At 42.1% G+C, this 19,325-nt stretch overlaps 1 protein-coding gene across 2 annotated transcripts in view; it reads left to right on the forward strand.

Moving 5' to 3' along the window:
* The window catches only part of SEL1L3 (SEL1L family member 3), a 79,882-nt gene extending 61,801 nt beyond the window's left edge, over nucleotides 1–18,081 (forward strand). The window contains exons 16-24 of one of the 2 annotated variants that reach the window (XM_029083411.2): nucleotides 2,270–2,397; nucleotides 3,597–3,680; nucleotides 11,238–11,328; nucleotides 11,445–11,529; nucleotides 12,149–12,258; nucleotides 13,846–13,973; nucleotides 15,661–15,763; nucleotides 15,846–15,921; nucleotides 17,067–18,081. In XM_029083411.2, coding sequence (XP_028939244.1) covers nucleotides 2,270–2,397; nucleotides 3,597–3,680; nucleotides 11,238–11,328; nucleotides 11,445–11,529; nucleotides 12,149–12,258; nucleotides 13,846–13,973; nucleotides 15,661–15,763; nucleotides 15,846–15,921; nucleotides 17,067–17,194 — 933 coding nt within the window. In that variant the 3' untranslated portion in view covers nucleotides 17,195–18,081. The remainder of the gene's footprint in view (nucleotides 1–2,269; nucleotides 2,398–3,596; nucleotides 3,681–11,237; nucleotides 11,329–11,444; nucleotides 11,530–12,148; nucleotides 12,259–13,845; nucleotides 13,974–15,660; nucleotides 15,764–15,845; nucleotides 15,922–17,066) is intronic. The other variant, XM_029083412.2, reaches the window with a different exon arrangement.
* Nucleotides 18,082–19,325: the final 1,244 nt, after the last annotated feature.

Genomic DNA, 19,325 nt, shown 5'->3' on the forward strand with positions numbered 1-19,325 from the left:
ACTCTCCCAGTTAAGGAATTCTTACTTATGTCCAACCAAAGCCTCTCCTGCCATAATTTAATTGAATGATCCCCTGTGGACATGAAGGACAATTGGATAGTGCCCTTTCCATGAAAACCTCTCCTTATTCAAGAACCAGTTTATTAAATCAGCCATGGACCATCTCTTCTCCAGACTAAACAATCCCAATTCCTTTCTTTACAGAATGTATTTTCTATCCCCATAATCATTTCTGTGTTTTTCTTTGAACTTTCTCTGGTTTCTCCATTTCTTTTTAAAATTTGTGATCAAAATTGCACTCAGTACTCTAAATCAGTTATCTTGATATTTTGTCCAGTGCAGAATGTAGGATAGAGAGGATTATTTCCTAATTTACACATCAGTTTCTTGTTATTGCATCTCAGGACTGTATTGACTTTTTAAATGACATTTCTACATTGCTGACTCCTGTTCTGTGTGGTCCTCCTATTGATGTGCCTCATTTGTGTAGATCCCAATTTTTTTCTATTTGTCTAGGTTACTTTGAATTTTATTCTTGTCTTTGAAAATGTTGGTCTTAACGTTTCATTTCTGCGTGTTTAAGTAAGATATCCCAATTCGAATGCTTGAGACTTTAAATGAAGATATTGAATTGGGTTTTCAAATAATCCCTATGATCCCTGTTCTTCATGGCTTAGTTGTGAGAGCATGGGCCTGGGAGTCAGAAGGTCCTGAGGTGGATTCTAATCCTGGCTCTGCCACATGTCTGCTGTGTGACCTTGGGCAAGTCATTTAACTTCTCTGGGCCTCATTTACCTCATCTGTAAAATGGGATTTAGAGTCTGAACCCCATGTGGGACAGAGACTGTATCCAACCTGACTTGTATCTACCCTAGCACTTAGAACAGTGCTTGGCACATAGTAAACGCTAACTAGTACCATTATTATATTATTATTTATAAATATTTTGTTGTTGTTTCCTCCATTGCATTGTAAGCACTCAGTAAATTCTGAGAAGTAGTATGACCTAGTGGAAAAAGCATGGGCCTACAAATCAGATAATCTGGATTCTGATCCCAGTTCTGTCACTTTCCTGCTTTGTCATTTTGGACAAGTCACTTAAAATTTCTCTATGCCTCAGTTTCCTCATCTGATTACTGGGAATTCAATACCTGCTCTTCCTCCTACTTAAACTGTGAGCTTTTTATGGGACAGAGACCATATCAGATCTCACTGTTTCATATGTACCCCAAAACGTAATGAAGTGTTTGGCACACAATAAGCGTGTCACAAAATTAACTACTTTATTTTTATTTACTGTTAATTGATTAGAGTCATTACAGTTAGGGAAAGCATTTTGAGCTCCTGGTGTGTTTTCCTAAGCATTAAGTTCAGAACTTCACTTTCAAAAAAGGCTTAATAAACCCCATTATTTGGGAGAAGCATGGAGGACTGAAAGTGGTTATAGAGAGGTGATTTGGGAGAGATTTACTCCCCCAAGATTCACTAAGATTCATCCAGCTCCAAGGTAGTTGATTCCACCAGGGTTACCCTGGACCCTCAGCCTCCTGGGGGGCTGGACTGGCTTTGGCCTTTAGCAGAATAGACAGTGATTGATTAGAAACTCCCCAAGCGTGTGGGTGGGACTGCTAAATGACTAATATCCTTGACATATTAAAATAGAAGATGTCAATGGATATGGAATTTAAAACATTTTCTGTGCATGTTGGAGAGCACCTTTGTGGGTGAATATTCACCCATCAGGACTACGGAGTGTTTTGTGTTTACGTAATCTTGTTATGGGGATCAGTTTAGGTCTAGTACCATGTTTCAGAGCCCTTCCTTCTGATAGTATATGTATTTTTCTGGGACTGCTGTGCTGGTTTTGCGAGAAGCAGCCTGGCCTAGTGGATAGAGCATGGGACTGGGAGTCAGAAGGCCTGAGTAGGAATCCCAGCTCCACCACTTGTCTGCTCTGTAACCATGGACAAGTCACTTCACTTCTCTGTGCCTCAGTTCCCTCATATGTAAAACTGGGGATTAAGACTGTGAGCCCTATGTGGGACAGGGACTGTGTCCAGCCAGTTATCATGTATCTAAACCAACACTTGGTACAGTCCCTGGCACATAGTAAGCGCTTACAGCTACCATTAAAAAAAAGAAGAAAAGGTATTAGGAGGCTGTGATCCAGCTGTGTGATCCTTTACTATTAAGCCCGAGTAGACCCTCTAAGGAAGCTGAGAGAGAGCACTGTGTAGCCTGTCTGATGTTTTCATCTGTTTCTTTACAGACATTAGCTGGGGAATACTTCCTTAAAGCTGCTCAAGGTGGACACATAGAAGGAACATTATGGTGTTCTCTGTACTATATCACAGGCAATTTGGAAACTTTTCCCCGGGATCCAGAGAAGGCCGTCCTGTAAGAAACAATGAAAAATTACTTCTAGTAAAAATTAATTTATTTAAACCCCGGTCACTGGGAGAGTGAAAAACATGTTTTGGGGATTCTTAAATTTTGTTTTCAATTTCTCCTGAAGAAACTACCATTTTTGAATGAAGCTTGTTCCATCCGAGTGCACTCAACTCTTGATTAGTCTGAGGCCGGAGAGCCGTTGATAGACTAGCCAGACATTTGCTGAGTTTTTGAACAGTTCACTGTTCGCTAACTACCTCAGAGGGTGATCTGGGAAAGAGAAAACAGTTGAAACCCAAATGAATCCATTTTGCTCTGTTTGAAGAGGGGGTTGAAACAATGGGCGAAAATTAGGGGAGAGGAATTCCTGTGGAGTTCATGTGACCATGCTGTCATGTGTCTCGTGGTTGTGTGTTACACCTGTAGGAAAGGAGATTGATGCAAAGCTCTCTTTACCTTGTTTTTTCCTATTGCCATTCAGTTGTAGCTTATTGTTATATAAAAAGCTTGGTGAGCAAAATAGTCCCTCATCCCAGTGGGATTCATAGATCTAAATCCCTGCTCAGCAGTTACCAAGACTGTGGTGATTGGCACTCTATCCCCTCTGGATGGGTGGTTGAGGAAGAGATTGGCTTATTCCCAATTTCATGTTAATCCTTTAAAAGGTTCTCCGTGGAACCACCACCCTATGGGAAAAAATCTCCAGAGTGAATTTGAATTTGATAACCAGACTAAGGGCTCTGTGGCTCTCCCCCCTGCCCCCTTTCTTCCTTCTCTACCCCCTTCTTCCTTCTCTCCAGTTTCTTCCCTTACCAGCCCTACCACCCCTTTCCCCCTCTACTGCCTTCTTTGTCCCCTCCAATCCCCCTTCTTCTTCCTTCTCTCACCCCCTTCTTCCCCCCATCTTCCTTGTCCTACTCCCCTCCTTCCTCGTCCTACTCCCCTTCTTCCTCATCCTACTCCCCTTCTTCCTCGTCCTACTCCCCTTCTTCCTCTTCTCACCCCTCTTCTTCCCCCGCTTTTTTGTCCTCCCCATTCCCGTTTTTTCTCTCCACTTCCTTCTTCCTCCTCTCACCCTCCTCAGACAATCTAGTGCAGGTTGTAGCTCCCCAGGCACCATAGAACCCTCTAAGATGGAAAAGACAGTATTAGTGTCACTTGGCTTAATCCCAGTGATTTTGACATTTCCCTTCCATCTATTTCAGTTGGGCAAAGCATGTGGCAGAGAAGAATGGCTATTTGGGGCATGTCATTAGAAAGGCTCTCAACGCATACCTGGAGATGTCATGGTAAGCTTGATCAACAATCTATATGCTCTCTCTGGGTATTCTTCAGAAAATAGCCCCTATGGTTTTCAAAGACACACATTTTGACATAAAAGAAATGCAGAGTAAATCAGCAAAAAAGGAAGACAGATTTTCCTTGGAATTCCAGTTTTCAAAAGCTGATGATCTAGTGATTTACAGAAGTAAAATTTCCCAATTTTCATTCAGGAGAATTGTTTCACCAGGGGAAATTTCCATCTTGGTCTGAAAACCCCCCAGTCTGTTACAGTTTAGCATGGTGTAAGCATTTCAACCCTGTTCCTGAATCTAGCTGAACAAAGGCTGCAGGGTAAAGCAAAATCCTGGGTGTTGGGAACCTCAGTTGGCTCAAGTTCAGCCTTTGCAGAGTCCCATTGCCAGGGCTCTTCGGAGAGCAGCAAGGGTGTCCTGGGCCATACCACTGGGGAGTAGGGGGGGCATCTTGTGCCTCTAGCTGCAGGGACACAAGTCCTTCCGTCAGGGAATGACTCCTCTCTCCCCACAGCAGGCCATCACTGAGCAGGAAATGGCAGGCTCAAAAACGCTCCAGGAGTGCTCCACAAATACCAAGGCATAACCCTAGCAGCAGGATGGAGGCTGAGGAGGGCAACCTCTGCAGTTTGGACAGGGGCCAGGCAGGCTGATGGACTGGCCTCATGCCCTGACTAGCTGAAGCCTTGCCCAGCCAGATCCTGCCCCCAAAAAAGTCCACCCAGCCCATGCTGCTTCCATGTGAGATAACGGCCATCCCAGAAGGCTCAAACTGAGTCTGCTCCCTTTTTTCCAGTTTGGCTTCCTTTCAGCATGATCCTGCCAGTCTCCTTTAGCAAGAGAGGGTTAGCTCCCAGGCAGTGATGCAGGATTTATAAAAGCCAATGTTTTGATCTCCATGAGTTGGTTGGAACCAGGAAAGGATCTAGATATATTAGCAAGGCTTAGGCAAAGGAGAATTTTAATGCAGATTGACAGTATGAGCCAAAACATTGGTATTCTGTTGGATTTTTTTTTCAGTTTGGCACAGAGAGAGAGGAAAGGCAAATGAAAAACCTAGCCAGGCTGGTAGATTTTCATGAATCGACCTGCAAGACATTTCACCCTTTTGATCACACATCCTTAGAAACCTGACAACAAAAACCTCTGATAACTGGATAATAAAATCTGGCTCATCAAAAAAAAAAAAATTGTCTCATAGCAAACCTAACTGGGCAAGAAACTGTCAAGAGAGCCAAATCTCATTGTCTTCAGTTATCTGAACTTTCATGTACCTGAATCAGCCTCTTTTCTATTTGATTTGGATAATCAACTTTCCACCATCCATACTATAATAACAACAATAATTGTGATAGTTGTTAAACACATACTATGTGCCAGGCACTGTATTAAGCACTGGGGTGAATACAAGGAAATCAGGTTGGACACAGTTCCTGCCCCACAGGGGGCTTACGGTCTTAATCACCATTTTATAATCAAGGCAACTGAGGCACAGAGAAGTTAAATGACCTAAGTGATTTAAGGTCATATAGCAGAGAAGTGGCAGAGCCAGGATTAATACACAGGTCCTTCTGACTCCCAAGCCTGCATTCTATCCCCTAGGTCACGAAAGGGGATGTTTCATAATTTTGCCTCCAAAGATAAAGCTCACACTTTCTCAATAGCAGAGATTTCCCTCAGTTTCTTAGTTGAAACGCTATTATGTGGATTCAGTTATCTGTCTTTGAAACTCTGTTATATAGATTGACATTAATAAGATGATCCATCCTCGAGTGATCTGACAGCACTTATAATTTTCTGATACTCAAGTGCATTTTGCCATGACCTGTTGGGCAGTTTAAAATCTGCTTCAATCTAAATAAGAATGCCTTTGCAAAAATGAAGAAAATATTATGTTGCATCCATCTCACTGGGAAACTTTTACCATGAAAAATTTTTTTTGAGTTTATGTTAGTAATCAATCAGTCAAGCAGTGATATTTATTGAGTGCTTCATGTGTGCAGGGCTCTGTACTTAGTATTTGATAGACACATTCCCTGCCCATGTTGCCTCTCACCCTGATCCCCCAATTTTTCACCTGAACATGAAATAGAAAATGTTTTCTATTTTTATATTATTTTGGGGCATTTCTTTAGTTGAATATTTTAAATGCAGCAATCGTGGTCACATAGAACAAAATCTTTGATTTTTTTTGGCAATAATGGATTTATTCTGGCATTATTTTGAAGTTGTGTGTGTCAGTTGAGTGAGCTGATACTTTTCTGGGTCACTCCAAGATTTATTTAGGATTGCTTGGAGAGGGAGTGTGATTGAAGCATGAACTTTATGCTGCCGTGGCATATTGAAGACAGTGCTGTAGTGCCTGAGGTCATCCTTGAACATCACGAGAAATCGTCTGAGAGGCAGCCACCAGTCAAACTGTCATGTCTCATTTCACTCTCTCTTGCTTCTTCCTATTTCATCTATTTTCCTTTGACTTAAACATTTGTAAAGCCCTTAACCGTAGAGGCTGTCAGATTTATTATGTGTCCCAGACAAGACAAGCACATTCCCAGAGGTCCAGTTAGAGGAGATATACTCTTGGTCAGGCCCAGCAGTGGGGCAGGATCTGGGGAAGGGAGTTGCATTTCTTTCTTGCCAGCACATTACGTTGCAAATCAGAGCTATTCCAGGGGTCAGCAGTGAAGAAAGCAAAGAATAGTCCAGGTATTTTTAAAGCACTGTTGTGTTAAAAAAAATCCCATCTTCCTGAATAGGTTCCAAATAACATGTGTGATGCTTTCTTAAAATTTTTTTTGATATGTTTTCTGTGGCAGAAGGAGAACAGACCAAAGAAAACTATACAATAATTTAGGGAAAAGCAAATTTTTTTCTTGGCCCTGTTGAGCAGAACTTGATGTAGATATTGACTAGTCTTGGCCTTATATTTACAGGCTGAGCATTTTTAAGGGAAAATTTTGGAGCGGAGAATACCATTTTTGCTCCAACTCTGTATCAGAAAGCCTAATGTGAAACACCTGCTTCAACATGCTGCTGAGATGTGCAGACAAAGCAAACCTTTGTCCAAGCTCACCCTAGAAACCCTTCTTAAGGTTCATTCATCTGAGTCAGCGGGTGGAATTTTCACCCCAAACCCTGGCCCTTCACCTGCTGCTGCCCTGGATGACCTCAAAGCAATTTCCAAAATTCCAACCTGCTAGCGGTAGGGTAAGGTGGGATTCACGGGGTTGGGAGCAGACGTAAGTGGGATTGGCTGACACAGCTGTCAGGAGCCCCTCTATACTGTGAACTCCCTGTGGGCAAGGAATGTGTGCACCAACTCTATTATACTCTCCCAAGTGTTTCATGCAGTGCTCTGCGCACATTAAGGGCTCAGTAAAAACGATTGATTGATCGGAGTTGCACCTGAGGCCCTCCATGATCCCCACAACACATAGGCCTGGTGATCTGGGCTGAAATTGCAACAAAAATCACACCTATTTTATTCCCTGGCTAGAAAATGGGGCTGCTATTATTCTCATTCTGAAGAAACAAGCGATGTCTGTTTACTCTTTTTTCCTCTCCCACACTCCTGCTGAGCAGTTTACTTCATGTAGAAATGTTCACGGTTTCAAAAGCGTTTTCAAACCAGTGGAAAAAAAGCTTGGGTCTTCATCTGTTTTTCCTGCACGATAAGGAAATTCAAGGGAATATGTTAACCAATTGTGGTATGTGACATCCTGAGATATCAATACTTAATGATCAGCTTCACATGGTTTCTCTTCAAGTACACAGGTAAATAGGAATGTTGAGTACCTAAAAAAAAACTTATATTGTTAAACTACTCCTTCTGAGAAGTTTGGAAAGAGCACAGGCCTGGGAGTCAAAGGATCGGGGCTCTAATCTCAGCTCTGCTACTTCAATCAATCAATCGTATGTATTGAGCGATGACTTTGTGCAGAGCATTGTACTGATCAAATGGGTGAGTACAGTATAACAGAGTTGGTAGAAAAAGACATTCCCAGCCTACAGTGAGCTGATAGTCTAGAGGGGGAGATAATCATTAATATAAATAGAGAAATTACAGAAATGTACATAAGTGATTTGGGGCTGAGGGAGGGGTGAATAAAGAGTGCAAAACCAAAATGCTAGGACAATTCGGAAAGGACTGGGAGAAGAGGAAATGAGGGATTATTGAAGGCCTTTTGAAGGAATTGTGTTTTGAGGATGGGGAGAGTGATCTTCCGATAAAGAGGGAGGACATTCCAGGTTAAAGGCAGGATGTGGGTGAGAGGTCAGCGGTCTGAGCTGAGATAGATGAGATTGAGGTACGGTGAGTAGGTTGGCACTGGAGGAATGAAGGGTGCAAGCTGTGTTGTAGTAGGAAAGCAGCAAGTTGAGAGATGGGGCAAGGTGATTGAGTACTTTAAAGCTGACGGTAAGGAGTTTCTGTTTGATGCAGTGGTAGGTGGACAACCACTTCACCTGCCTGCTGTGTGACCTTGGGCAAGTCACTTAGCTTCTCTGTGCCTCAGCTTCCTCATCGATAAAATGGGAATTAAATATTTGTTTTCCCTCCCCTTTAGACTGGGAGCTTCATGTGGGATAGCGATTGTGCCCAAACTAATAATCTTGTATCTTCCTTAGTTCTTAGCTCTTTGCTTAGCACATAGGAAGTGGTTAACAAACATTATTATTATTATTATTATAAATACTCTAAGAGGGCTGTTGCTTTGCTAGAGGTGCAGCGTTGTCTTTGTTTGCCTGGTAGTCTGCAAACTCAAGGCTATGACTTCTAATTCTGCCACAGTGCAGTCCCAGTGTGATCTCAAACAGCTAACTTTCTTGAACTTGGTCGGTTAGGATATTTAGTAGGGATTTACTATGTGCCGAGTGCTGTATGTGCTGGGGTGGGGGCAGTGTAATTTGCCTGGCCCACATAGGACTCCCAACCTAAGTACTGATGTATTAATAATGTTGGTATTTGTTAAGCGCTTACTATGTGCAGAGCACTGTTCTAAGCGCTGGGGTAGACACAGGGAGAAGCAACATGCCGTAGTTGATAGAGCACGTGCCTGGGAGTCAGAAGGTCATGGGTTCTAATTCCGGCTCCACCACTTGTCTGCTACCTGACCTTGGGCAAGTAACTTCTCTTCTCTGGGCCTCAGTTCCCTCATCTGTAAAATGAGGATTAAGTCTGTGAGCTCTGTGTGGGACAGGGACTGTGTCCAATCCGATTAACTTGTATCTACCCCAGCTCTTAGAACAGCACCTGGTACATAGTAAGCACTGAACAAATACCATAATTATTATTACAGGGTACTGGCTAATATGGAATGGTAAGGAATCAGATGTAAACAATTCCATCTTAAAGTGATTATCGCTATTATTAAATCCTGCACCTTCATTTTCATCTTCTGAAATTCATTTTGATGATCGTGGTTGCTGCCAAACATTATACCTATAAATTTTTCCATTATCTGGCACTTAAAAAAAAAAAAAATCCTCCCAATACATCTGCGGATCCTAACTTCTTTCTGGTCTTCTTTATCATGTCCTTGATGTCTTTCAAAATAAATTGCTGCTGCTCAAGCAGTGCCTTTTTTCTGAATCTATAAATGAATTTGAATAACTGAAGCCTTTCTCTAAATTGTTTTTTGGAACTCGGCTCTATATCTAATTTTGTTCTTATTTCCCGGGGAAACCAAGTGCAGTTTAACTTTATAGAGCTGTTTTCTGGCTCTTTCAGTTTGGGTCGAAAAAAAGTAAAGTTCGTCACCCGTTTCATACTGTTCTTGTGATGCATTTTGAACCCTCGCTTATTCCCCCAAAACCAAGATTGTAACAACCGTCCTGGATTATCTCTTGTCTGGAGGAAAGGATTGTTTTAATACTGATATGGGGCGAACTCTGCATCTGTAATGGTAGAACATGCTGTCTGGGGGTGAAACCTTTGAGCTGGTCTCGAAAGGCAGGTCTATTGTAAGCGGCATTTCCATGTAATTGTGTTATCGCTGCAGTTCTGAAAATATGAACAGGCAAGGCCTTTGTGTGGAAATCTGGTCCCTGGGTATCTAAAGTCCACTTCTCTTGAAACAATCATTGGTATTTATTGAGCACTTACTATGTATAGATCAGTATAGTAAGCGTTAGGGAGACTACAAACCCACTATTGTCCTACTACAACCCAGCCCCTAAACTACGCTCCTCTAATGCTAACCTTCTCACTGCACCTCCATCACATCTGTCTTGCGCCCACCTCTTGCGCATGTCCTGCCTCTGGCATGGCACGCTCTCCCTCCTCAGATCCTTCAGACAATTACTCTCCCCTCTCCCTCCTCAGATCCTTCAGACAATTACTCTCCCCGCTTCAAAGCTTTACTGAAAGTACATCTCCTTCAAGAGGCCTTTCCTGACTAATCCCTCCTTTCCTCTTTTCTCACTCCCTCCTGTGTCACCCTGACTTGTTCCCTCTATTCATCCCCATCCCAGCCCCACAGTACTTATGTACTTCTCTGAAATTTTTTATTAATATTGATGTCTGTCTCTCCCTCTAAACTGGAAGCTCGGTGTGGGCAGGGAATGTGTCTGTTATATTGCTGTATTGAACTCTCCCAGTGCTTAGTACAGTGCTCTGCACAGAGTAAGCGCTCAATAAATACAATTGACTGATTACAATTCAACAGAATTAGCAGACACATTCCCTGCCCATAACAAGCTTGCAGTCTAGAGGGCTTACAGTGTGGGTGCTTTTTTTTTTCCCTGAGCCATGAGTCTCTTCTGGGGAGCCAAGTAACCAAAGGTAGTTTTCAGCTGAGGCTAGAAAACATTTCTTTAAGAATTGGGCTGAGAGTAGATCTGAGTTGTTGGCAACTGCCTAAAATCTCCTCGGTCCTCTGCGCTTCCGCCTCATTTGTAATGAAGTGTAATCCAGTCAGCGGTCCCCAGAACTCACGTTGCCTGGGATTTGCAGCCCATCGGAACCTGGATTTCGCTCTTGGATGTGGACCCTGGGAAGGTGTGGGTTCTTTCCCAGGTGGGCTGACGTTTAGAGCCTCTATCATGGGGAAATTTCCGTGCATTTGGGGTCAGTTTTGTCTTTTACCTCGGTGGGTTCTATCATTATGCTGGGTTTATTATTGCTTTGGAGGGTGTTTTATGGCTACATCTTAGAAGTTTGTGCAGTAGTCGAAGCTCGATAAAACCCTTTGCGAACAATAGAAAATTCTAGCATTTTCGGTAATTTCTCCAGGCTCTTATGATTAGTTCCTTCTCTCAGAGAGAGAATGTAAAAGACTTTATAAGTAGAACCCCATTGACACGTTTTTGTATTTAGCCAGTAGAGGTAGCTATTGCATAAAGCAGTTCTCTAAATCCTAGCTCGAAACTCAGCCCTCTTAGAAGGAAAATAAATCAGATCATGCAGTATTTTTAACTACCATATTTATAAAAAAAACGCTTCGTTTTCATTTTATGCCGCTTGTTTGGTGCTTTTTGTGTTTGATTATAAGGTTCTCTGGAAAATTAGTAAATTACACCATATTAAATTGATTATTAATCCTCTATTTTTAGGCATGAAGCTCTGCTGTATTATGTTTTAGCAGCAGAAACTGGAATTGAAGTATCGCAGACCAATATAGCACATATCTGTGAAGAGAGACCAGTAAGTAAAATAATTCCTAGTGTATTATGAAGTTGAACGTGAGAGTACATCAGTCACTAGTCTAAAATTTATTTGGCATGGATAGAAAATGGACTTTTTTTGTTTTTAATCCTTAGGAGCTGGCAAGAAGATTCCTGGGGATTAATTGTGTTTGGAGATACTATAATTTCTCAGTCTTTCAAATCAATGCTCCCTCGTTTGGTATGTATAGAAAACCTGTGGCTAAATGAAGACATTAGCAGGGAAACAGTGAAAATGCATCAGCTTCATTTAAGATGCAGTATTTTTAATAAACAAGTTAGGAAAGAGAGCAAGTTCTATGCCAGTAAAAAAGTGGATTACAAGTCTGCTCTCATCAGCACAGAAAATGTCTTCTCTTTATTTCTAAAGACCCATCACTGGTATCAGAGTAGACTTTAAAGGGCATAAGTCATTATAAGTTATTATTTTTTTGGTTAAACTCTTGACCTGAAATCCTCCCTAGGAGAAGAGAATAGCTAAGCAGTATGAAAAAAGCATATTATGAAAAACAGCCAAAGTGGCAAGATTTCTAGTCTGAAACAACAAACTGCACACCTCAGATCAACCTGAGGGTTTAGGGTAGTGTCTCAGTGCTAATGCAGTGAGGGTCAGAGGAGCAACCCTCTCATGATCTGGTTCTTATAACAAGCACGCGTTAAGAGTGAAGAAGCAGGCGCTCCTCCAGTACTCTGAGGAAACAGCAAATCTGCTGTCATTAACAGAATAAATACAGCAGGGACTTCTAGCTCTGTTTGAAATGCATACACTTGACAACACAAAACTCTTTCTTGCCCCCAAGCTTATTTGAAGATGGGAGACCTTTACTACTATGGCCACCAGAACCAGTCCAAAGACCTTGAGCTGTCAGTGCAGATGTACGCCCAAGCCGCTGTGGATGGAGACTCACAGGTATAGAACTTTCTGCCTCCAGGTTCCATTTCCGAATTGATCATTTGGGACTAGCCCCAGTAGCATTTACATCTCCGATGAACTGGACCTCTGTGTCAATGCCAGGAACTGGGGTGTTTCAGGGCCTAGTAAGAGCATGGGCCTGGGAGACAGAGGACTGGGGTTCTAGTTCTGGCTCTGCCACCTGTCTGCTGTGTGACTTTGTGCAAGTCACTTAACTTCTCTGGGCCTCATGAGTTTCTTCATCCATAAAAGGGGAATTTAATACCTCTTCTCCCTCCTACTTGGATGGTGAACCTGATAAGGGACAGGGACTGTGTCCAACCTGGTTATATTATATCCGCCCCAGTGCTTAGTACAGTTCTCGACACAGAGTTAGAACTTAACAAATGCCACTATTACAATTGTTTCTTCTATCCTTGATGTGCCACAAGAATATCATTGAGATGACATTACCAGTTCTGCTCGGCAAAATTTGTTTAACTGCCCTTAGTTATTGTGGGCGGATATGGCTAGGCCATAGAAGTGAGGGGAAGAGAGAACCCTGTTTTCTATCTCATTTGACAGGTCTGGGGTTCTTCCTTTGAGATTCACCCCAAGTAACAGTGCCATTAGCTGCAATGTAATTAAATGTGTTCAGCCCTTCACCTTAAACTGTGCAGCAGATTAGTGATGTTCCAAACCTCCCCTTCCAATCTTCACATTTACATAGACCCAGGAGGAAAATAAAGCTTAAGCTGGGAATCAGGATGAAAATTTTTCCATAACCTATGGGTCAACTCTCAGATACCTATTTTTCCATAACCTATGGGTCAACTCTGGATAGAGCAAGGGCCTGGGAGTCAGAAGGTCATGGGTTCTAATTCCAGCTTCGCCACTTGTGTGCTGTGTGACCTTGGGTGAGTCACTTCACTTCTCTGTGCCTCAGTTACCTCATCTGTAAAATGGGGATTAAGACTGTGAACCTCATGTGGGACAACATAATTGCCTTGTATCTACCCCCAGCTCTTAGAACAGTGCTTGGCACATAGTAAGCTCTTAGCAAATACCCTAAAAAAGTGCTTAACAAGACTATAATTATTAAATCTGAAAGAACCTTTTTTAGACTTTTAAACATCAAGAAGCGGAGGTGAAGCACATTACCACAGGGGCTGTTGGTAAAATTGTGCAGTAGAATTCCAGCCTTCTCTTGGCTGTTTGTAGGAAAATTTGTGAAGAACGCTTATTGCCGTCGCTTCCGTCTCTCTGTTGCCTGCAGTTGTGGGGGAGACATTTTCCAGTCAGTTCTGTTTTTGGAAAGTGAACAAATAGGACTAACCCTCCGGTTGTCTAGTTTTGGAGCAGATGGAGCTCAGCCTCCATACAAAAGCCTACCGGTCCTTTTGCAAATCATTTCTCAGCTGTATACATTTAGGGAAACCATTCATCAGTGGAGATGATGAAAACATCTGGTCCAGGAGCTAAAAAAAACCCAAAAAACAAACCCAATATACGAGAGGGTGAAAAACTGTATATTCTGAGGAGCCTTCTAAGCATGGGTCAGTGATCGAGGGTAGGATTTGATGGTTTTTGTGTTTGGATTTTTAGGGATTTTTTAACCTGGCCCTTCTCATTGAGGAGGGGACATCAATCCCTCCCCACATTTTGGATTATTTGGAAATTGACCGGACCCTCCACTCCAGTAACACTTCTATTCTTCAGGAACTTTATGAAAGGTGAGTTGACTGCTACCCTTTTGATTTATGGGCAGAACTGGATTTTGTCTATGGGCAAAATGTTCCCATTCCCTTAGCAGACTTACAACAAAGAGGTAACAAAAGGGCCAGCCAATGACATCTTGGGCTTCAATCCCAGACTGGAACCAGCCTGACAGCTACTTGCTTGAACAAGAGAAAGTAGCAAGGCATAGTGGAAAGAGCACAAGTTTGTTTGGGAGCCAGGAGATCTGGGTTCTAGTTCTGACTGCCAGTTGCCTGCTGTGTAACCTTGGGAAAGTCACATAACTTCTCTGTGCCTCAGTTTCTTCCCCTGTAAAATGGGAATTAAATAACTGTTCCTCCCCACCCCACCCCACTCACCTTAAGCTTTGAGCCTCATGTGGAAAAAGGACTTTCTGATATGATTTTATTGTATCTACCCCAAAGCTTAGCCCAGTGTTTGATACAGAGTAAGTGCTTAAAAATAATATTATTGTTATAATTATTGTTATGGATTTTTTTACTATTAATAATCACAACAAAAAGCCAAGATGGAGGGGTCCCCATTTTAAGTCACATTGCTGAATTTCTTTCTTTCTACTATGGAATCTTACCCACAAGAAGGAATTAGTACAGAAAATAAGGCCATAAATCTCTTCCCTCCTTATTAGTCATTGGTGAGGTTCTGTCTTCTGGTTTGGGTATTAGTATGCTCTTTTTGTTTGCTTTAGTTTGAAACTTACTGTGAGTCGTTGCTCCCCTCTGCCGAAACTGCTCACCTGCCCAAAAAGACAGGACAGCGTGAGAAGCAGCGTGGCCTAGTGGATAAAACATGGTCCTGGAGGCCAGAGGACCTGTGTTCTAGCCATGGCTCTACTAGTTGGATGTAATGTGACCTTGGCAAGTCAATTAACTTTTCTATGCCTCAGTTTCCTCAACTGCAAAATGGGGATTCATAGAATGTGAGCCCTATGTGGGGCAGGGACTGTATTTGGCCTAATTAAGTTGTGTCACCACAGTGCTTAGAGCAGTACTTGACACATAGTAAGTGCTTAACAAATACCATTTACAATACCTTAAAAGAAAAAAACAACCTCGCTCTGATTTGACTGAGAACAAGGAGAGTTGACGAGGCCAGCCTGAATAGAGGCAAATGTTGAATCGTAGAAGTGATTTTTCAAAAATGCGCTTTTATTACATCACTGTAGGTGGATGCTTTCATGTAGGTATAGAGTAATTGTGTTTCCCTGCTTCTTCTTGTTCCTTCTGGTCTGACTCCTTGTTTACTCTAGAGCAACTGGAGTTTCAGGAAGTGTTCTGTGCCTTTCCCCCCAGCGGTACTTCCCTGTCTCCCTCACTTTAACTTTCCACTTCCTCCTCTAAGATCTCTCTTCCTCCTCCACCCCCTCCCTCTCAGAGTTGGCAGCTTTGTTTACCACTCTATCGATGAAAAACTGCCTTCATTAGATCCAAAATCTGCCTTCTATTGGCAGCCTCCGACAGAGTAAAGCATGGAAGCAGAGGGTAAGGAGATCCAAATGAATTCTGGATCTGGATCTGGTGGCAAGCTTCACCATTAATGCAGTTTTACTGGGTGATTGTGCAGATTGTGCAGATGCATAAGCTATGGTAGAATTTAGGGGAGTCACCTTTGCCACTGGATGAAGGAAAGTGAACAAAAAAGTTATTTTGCTTGTATTTGCAGATGCTGGAGTCATAGTAATGAAGAATCATTCAGCCCCTGCTCATTAGCTCTGTTTTATTTTTACTTAAGAATGCTCTGGAGTAGCATTTTGCATTCTACTCTGGTACGTATTATCTCCGTCTGTCATGCAGTCACCTACCCCCTAGTGTTTCTCAGTCATCTAATGTGGATTTCCAAACGCTCAGCAGGTCTACTTCCTGGGAACCTTTCTGGCATCGCTGTTGATTGCGTGGGCCCTGCAGTATTTTCAGTCTGGCTCAGGTAAAGATTTACTAATATTAAATCCAAACCTTTGTATGACTCGACAAAGCAAAATAGAATCCCAAACACAGCCCATTTCACGGTCAGACTTACAGAACATTTTAGACAAACTGAAGGTGGTTAGTTTATAGACACGGATTAAAAGGAAACTTGTCTTTCCTGGCTGAATATTTTTTTTTTCAAGACATGATGGATTTTTGCACTTTTAAACTGAGGGATGCTTCAGTTTTGAAAACACATCTGCTTGAGAAAATGGAGGATTTATTTCTTGGAAGTTTGTTAGGTTTCATATGCAATAAGACTATTCCAAAACACACACAACACTTTCTCCCAGATACCCTATTTTTCTGTAATGAAAATATTGTCTACCCCAAGCTCAAGTCCCTTAAAGATCACTTTTCCTTTCTCTTGCATTTTGAATCAATGAAGTTAAGCTGAAATTTCATGAAGAATGAATATTTAAAAAAATAATCACTCAGTGAAAAATGTTTTTAGCTGAATGCTAATTTAAGGCAAAACAAAGGATCAGAATCTACTACTTATTTTGGACCTGTCTGATCTCTCCCTTGGAGGCAGCCAGAAAGAAAATGAATGAAATTAGATACTTTTCCTTCTTGCTCAACAAAAGCCAAATCACTGTGGGCAAGAGGATGAGTACCTATTTCCAGCTACTATTGTTTAAGATAGTGGGCAGGCTCCATTTTTCACTTCAGATACTGGTTATGTATTTGGGGCCGTTCAGAACTATTCTCCACATAGAGACAGACTGGATCCTTGGTCCTAGTTCTGCCTTCTGAATATGTGTGGTAAATCTGCATGAATATAAAAGGACCAGCGACACTATGCCACTAAACCAGTTAATGGTATTTGAGAGCTTGCTATGTGCAGAGCCCTGTGTAAGAGAAGCCCTGGAGAGAAGTCGTATTTATTGAGCGCTTATCGTTTGCAGAGCCCTCCACTAAGCTCTGGGGAGAGTTCAGATTCAACAATACTAAAGACACATTCCCAGACCATAACGAGCTTGGAGTCTTGAGTACAATAAAACAGAGTGGGTAGACATGTTACCTGCCCACCGCAAGCTTACAGTACTGTCCAGGATGTGTTTGGTTTTCCTCCATCTGGTGTGTGTTTTTCTGTGTTTGTAGCCACTGGTTCTCCAGCAGCAGGGTCCCAGCTGCCCACAGAAACCTCCTCTTCCACCACAGACCCAGACGCCAACTCTGCCGAACCAGAGGAGCCCTCGATGACTAATAACGTAGAACAGCGGGGGTGAATGACTCTGCATCGTTCCAGATGACAGCAGTTCTGGGGACTGTTGGTATTCCAAAGCAGACGTTGGAAAGGCAAGACACGTGGATGCTGTGATGCTCAGACCCGAAATACTTCTCATCTGCTGGCTGGTCATATTGCACCTGGAGAATTTTGGGGAAAGCAGCCTGGAAATATTAAGAACAGCTAGTGGTTCTTCCACAGGTCAGAAAGTCATTTAGGTTGACTGATTGGTCTTTTTTATTTTCTTTTCAATGAGAGGGTGAAATTGTGGTATTTTAACAGGGTATATCATATCTCACTATACAGCACTTAGCAGACTTTGACCAAAAAAGTCCTTTTTTATTTTTATTTTTTAAAGCCTGCTCCTAATGGCATAATAGACAGGCGTCTGGTGGTGGTAAAAGGAGCCCTTGATTATAGTAGGAAGTGGTTTGAAATCTGGAAAGGGAAATTATCATTGTAAATCAGTTTACATTTTTCTCCTTATATTTTTCTAGGATTCTTAGTGTTTAAAAGTCATTTAACGATATTGTTGGAAACAGGTTTTTTTTTCCATTGTAAACCTTAAGATAACATTTAGGAAATGATTAGAATTTAAGTGTAAGCTTCACCTTGAATTGCTCAATAGAATGGTTAGGAAAATGGAATATGCAGACAACAGTCTAGTAGAACATAGTCCCCCATGTTTGATTTTGAGTTTTGAAAGATGTATATGCAGTACTGTGTGAGGGGGTGTGTGTGTTCGTGAGAGAGAGAGAAAACAAAGTATGAATACTGTACGATACATAGAAGGATAATTTAATCAGTAATGCAATATAATGGGTTCAGTCTACTCTCTTTGCACTACTTTATTTACAGTAGTAAATAAAATTATTTTTATATTGTTGACCAGTTGTGAAGTGATTTACTTTCCTTAATCTTAACAGAATTTTGTCAACTGAGGGTGGAAGGCGGTTTGTGGCCCTCAGTATTTACTCACGAGAAGACAGTTTAATGTCCAGGGGCAAAAATGTGTGCCCAGTTTATGTTCAGTTTCTGCGGCGACTGCTGCTGCTGCTGCTGTGAGTTGGCTGTTCTTTACACTGTTCAATTCTTTCTTGTAAGGCTCTGTGGGTTCTTTTCTTCTGGACCCCTTCCTGTCCCTTTCCGCCACTTCACACTCCTCTTCATTGGCCGAGCCTGCTCGGAGCAAAAAAAAACCCATCCATTTGATAAGATGATCTCCCAAAAATCAGAATTTCTTTTTAATCATATTCATTAAGCGCCTATTACTTGCCAAGCTGAGGTAAGCACTGAGGTAGATAGAAGCTAATCAGGTTGGACACCATTCTTGTCCCCCATGGGACTCAGTCTTAATCCCCAATTTACAGATTAAGGAAACTGAGGCACAGAGAAGTTAAGTGACTTGTCCAATGTCACACACCAAACAAGTGGCAGAGCCGGGAAGCAGCGTGGCTCAGTGGAAAGAGCATAGGCTTGGGAGTTAGAGGTCAAGGGTTCAAATCCCAGCTTCCCCGCTTGTCAGCTGTGTGACTTTGAGGGGGCCAAATCACTTAACTTCTCTGTGCTTCAGTTACCTCATCTGTAAAATGGGGATTAAGACTGTGAGCCCCACATAGGACAACCTGATCACCTTGTATCCCCCCCAGTGCTTAGAACAATGCTTTGCACATAGTAAGTGCTTAATAAATGCCATCATTATTATTAGAACCCAGGTTCAACTGAGTTTTTCAGCCTCATATTCAAGTGCACTAACTGAAGGATTGGCTGGTGGACTTTCTTTTATTGTCTGTACAGACCAGCTGGAAGCCATGTGTTTGTGGCTATACAGGCAGGGTTTTGTTGGGTTTTTTTTTCCCTCTCATGTGAGATTGCATTCTTGGGGGTGGTTCCTGGAAGCCACTGCCCAAGGATTGGTTTCCCCTCCCTTTATTTACAAAGGTAATGTTGTGAAACTCAAAGCATACCTTGGCCTTTCTTCATTCAGAATTCAACCGTTTTTTTGCACACAGACTCTACATCCAAAGGTCACCTAGATTAGCGCACTTATAATGGTTATTAAACTCCTAGGGCACCAGAATCTTTTTAACTTAAAAAAAGGCAGGAAGGATATCTAAATTGCAAATGAGATT

The sequence above is a fragment of the Ornithorhynchus anatinus genome, chromosome 18 (genome assembly GCF_004115215.2).
Source record: "Ornithorhynchus anatinus isolate Pmale09 chromosome 18, mOrnAna1.pri.v4, whole genome shotgun sequence".
NCBI lineage: Eukaryota > Metazoa > Chordata > Mammalia > Monotremata > Ornithorhynchidae > Ornithorhynchus > Ornithorhynchus anatinus.